The sequence below is a fragment of the Battus philenor genome, unplaced genomic scaffold (genome assembly GCF_028537555.1).
Source record: "Battus philenor isolate CCGP_79_NKW_IND1 unplaced genomic scaffold, ilBatPhil1.0.hap1 SCAF_28, whole genome shotgun sequence".
Classification (NCBI taxonomy): domain Eukaryota; kingdom Metazoa; phylum Arthropoda; class Insecta; order Lepidoptera; family Papilionidae; genus Battus; species Battus philenor.
Genome location: NW_027181691.1, coordinates 5391013 through 5394670, shown reverse-complemented (window position 1 = coordinate 5394670; position 3658 = coordinate 5391013). Strand labels below are relative to the sequence as shown.

Sequence of the window (3658 nt, the reverse complement as noted above, 5' to 3'; positions counted from 1 at the left end):
AAAACAAAAAATACAGAGCTCATTACAATAATAACGACAGGCAACTACAACACGCGCTGATGTGACAAAAAAAGATTTTTTTTACATTAACAACGAATCTATTCACCTATTTATCTCCCCCCTTCTTCTTTCCTGCTGATAGGCGCCCACTGCAAGGTACAGGACTCTCCTAAATATAGTAACGATGACCGCCGGTCTTGTCCTGCTCCAATCCAGCAACTTCTTGTTACCTTACTATGTCGTCGATCAATCTACATACCTTAATATTAAGTTAAGTTTTTTTAGACATGTTTTAATGACAATATGTAAGGTAGGTAAATAATTATCCCAATTTTCAAGGTTAAGGAAGTTCGTTTTCTTTTCACTCTGCTATTTGAATGAAAAAATGGAACGTAAAGAAATTTTTGTCTTGGAAAAAATATAAAAAATCTCTAGAACAACCGAGATTCGAATATACATTAGCAATAATAGCCTAGCAGGTAAATAAATAGCAGTAGATTGTAAGTACGACTTCGGACTTGTACGTACTTTGGTGGATTAATTAATATAATAAACTGATGTTCTAGAACTATTGAATATATCAATAAACGGAAAATATCAATATCTATCTCTAGTCTAAGACAATTTATGTTCAAAAAAGTTCTTTTTGAAATTAATATTTGTCAAAACATATCATATAAATATGTTAAAAGTTACAGTGTTGAATTAAATAAAAAGGAAATAGGTTTTACTGATAAGTTTAACTTGTATTATAGACTGCAGTAATTAAATAATTGGTTATTGTTTAATAACTTAACTGAAGGCGTAAACGTTGGTCTATAAGCGTACAATGCAGCAAAAAAAATTACATGTCTTTGATATTCTGGTAAATTTTGACAAGATTGTCATTTCTTCGGATGTCTTCATTATATTAAGAAAATACTCAAATTGAATGTACTGTACGATATCAAAACACACCTTAAATATTCTGAAAATTACTTCTTATATAACAAACTGCTAATAATGTAAAAATACATTACATTATTACCCATTTTTGTATTGAAATTGTATAAAGATTTGTTTATATAATATTTCAAATGAAATTATAATTTCATCGTAAATAAATCTCGATTAAACTAAAGACGTAATAAATATAAAATTACGTCATCGATATCAGAGAAAGGCATCAAATGTTCCCCACAAATGAAATCATACATTTATTTACGTTTCGTAGTAAACAGGACCGGGCTGAGGGATAAGGACAACATGACTTGCGACCGGTATATGCGTGAAAGGGACAGAAGCTACCCCCATAGCTCCGCCCATAACACACGAGGCTTCGTCGATTGGCTTCACAGCACAATCTTTGACACCATCAGTCTTCCATTGCGAGTCATTTAAACAACAGCTTAATTAATCCAACCGCACCCTAAAACAATTTGTCAAAGTGAATAATGAATTAGAGGCAGTGAAATATAGTGCAATATGGAATCCTACGAACATATTAATGATGCGACACATTCTTACAACAACAACAACTTAAAGCACAACTTCAACGAATGCAAAAACGACTTCTACTGTTATCAAGATCCGCGTAGCATTGATAAGAGCTTGCAGAAAGACATCGATAAAGATTACAACGCGTACTTGGACCCTAAAACTAATTACAGATTGAAAATCGAGGAGAGTAATTCAAGTTTGACCACTCCTTTTTCTGTGAAAGACATTTTGAATATTAACCAGACAAATTATTACGAACGAAACGATATGTGGAAGTCGAACGACAAAGAAAGAAGGAATAATGACTTCGAGCCCGTATACCACAATCAGAGCCAGTCATATTGTCCGGAATACTTTGGTCAAGTTTACCATAACATCCCCGTACATAGCAACATGGACTCGTATTGGAACCCTGAAATGTACCATGATCCCAAAGTAGAAGAGTATTATAATTATAATCCCTATTATCACAACCTTTATCAACAACCTCACGAGCAATATCAAGATGTATCTGTTCCAGCATCTCACTCTGTAATAGAAGCTCCTAAAGTGGACAGTGTGGAGAGAGATCCTCAAATGCCCGGCTTAGGAAGTTATGTGAGTGAAAAAAGCTTACAACCCATGATACCCAATACCTACACGAAAACAGAGTGCCTAGATAAATTTGCTATGTCCAGAAAGACAACTAGTAAGTAAATACAACATTTTCAAAGACATCGACATCGTAAAAACTAATCAGCAACTGTTAATATCAAAGATATATTAAACATAACATAAACATTATATAATAAACAACTATTGTATATAAGTATGCGTCGGCAATACCTATCGTAAAAAAACAAAATAAATATCTAATAAACTATCAAAACAATTGTCTGTTCATATCTCTAATTTTTAGAAGTATTATTATTATTATTAACAACACATTTTATTCTTTACAGAAGTTCCCGTTTGCAATGCTAAAACGGACAAAAAGGACAAAACCGTAAAAAGAAAACCGAGAATATTATTTTCTCAAACACAAGTCCACGCGCTGGAAATACGTTTCAGAGCGCAAAAGTACTTGACGGCACCTGAAAGGGAACAACTGGCGAAGACTTTGAATCTCTCACCCACACAAGTGAAGATCTGGTTTCAAAACAGAAGATACAAGAGCAAGAGAATAACATCGCCGGAGGTATCCACATCTACAGATGCAAAACCCAGTAGGAGTTCGACAGGGAGAAAGTTGTATAAGCCGGAGAATAGAGAAGTAAGTCAAGCGGTTAAAATAGAATACGACGCGTTAAAGACTGAAAATAGGGAAGTCGTGTGTGACACAAATGATGGTATGAACTCGGGAATTTATTTTGAAGACAGTGTACATTATGATAGCAATGTAGCAGAAAGATATTACAGACATTTGGATACACAAGATAATGTAGGGACAACTTCCGATGCTTTGTTTTACGTTCCAGAAGCTTCTAGGGAGGGAACTAGTGATTATACTGAACAAAATGGAGTAAAAAATTTTTTTAGTATGAATTGTGTTTGTTGACATTTTTTATATTCTAAGTACATGCGAAAACACGACTGATTGCCAAAGAGTATTATTTTTGTTATTTATGAAATATTTGACAGTGCATGCTTGTGCAATGGAGAAAAATATATTTTTAATAAAAGCTTCACGCCGAAATGTTGATTTAGTTAGTCAATAAGATTATGTAAATAAAATTAATATTTAAAATACATTTTATTGTCTAAAACCCTATATAACACTGAATTGAGATAATTTACTAATTTCATTTTAATAATAAATACTAGATTTAATAATTTATGCTACCAGATAAAAAATTACTACTTCAAATATCAAAACCTTAATTTGTAATGAAATAAAGAAAACTATAAATTTAAAAAGTCTACACTGACCGCCTCTTTGTAACCAATATTAGTCCTATATTTTAAAATTAGATTACGAACAAACGTTGAGGCAAAAAAAAAGTACATGAGCTCTGTTAAAGTTTTTCAGTTCAATTTGTAAAGGTCGCTTTATCTGAATTGCTACCATGCCGCGGTAAGGGTGGGTCCCGACAAACGGGCGTTTTCTTTTTCTGTATTCCATTAAATTTCAGTTAATAAAGTATTAAATGTAATTGCATTACCATGCTTCTTATTATTCTTGTGATTTCTCACAAGATTG

General features: G+C 32.7%; 1 protein-coding gene across 1 annotated transcript; it reads left to right on the top strand.

Moving 5' to 3' along the window:
• Positions 1-1408: 1408 nt before the first annotated feature.
• LOC137926069 (uncharacterized) lies at positions 1409-3016 on the top strand. Its single transcript, XM_068769608.1, has 2 exons — positions 1409-2167; positions 2421-3016. The coding sequence occupies exons 1-2, from the start codon at positions 1465-1467 to the stop codon at positions 3014-3016; spliced, it is 1299 nt and encodes a 432-aa protein (XP_068625709.1). The 5' UTR covers positions 1409-1464.
• Positions 3017-3658: the final 642 nt, after the last annotated feature.

Bases quoted from the DNA above. Each gene is read 5' to 3' on its own strand.
- LOC137926069 (XM_068769608.1), top strand. From the start codon at position 1,465: ATGGAATCCTACGAACATATTAATGATGCGACACATTCTTACAACAAC. The intron at 2,168-2,420 runs GTAAGTAAATAC...TATTCTTTACAG, and splicing joins TATGTCCAGAAAGACAACTA to AAGTTCCCGTTTGCAATGCT.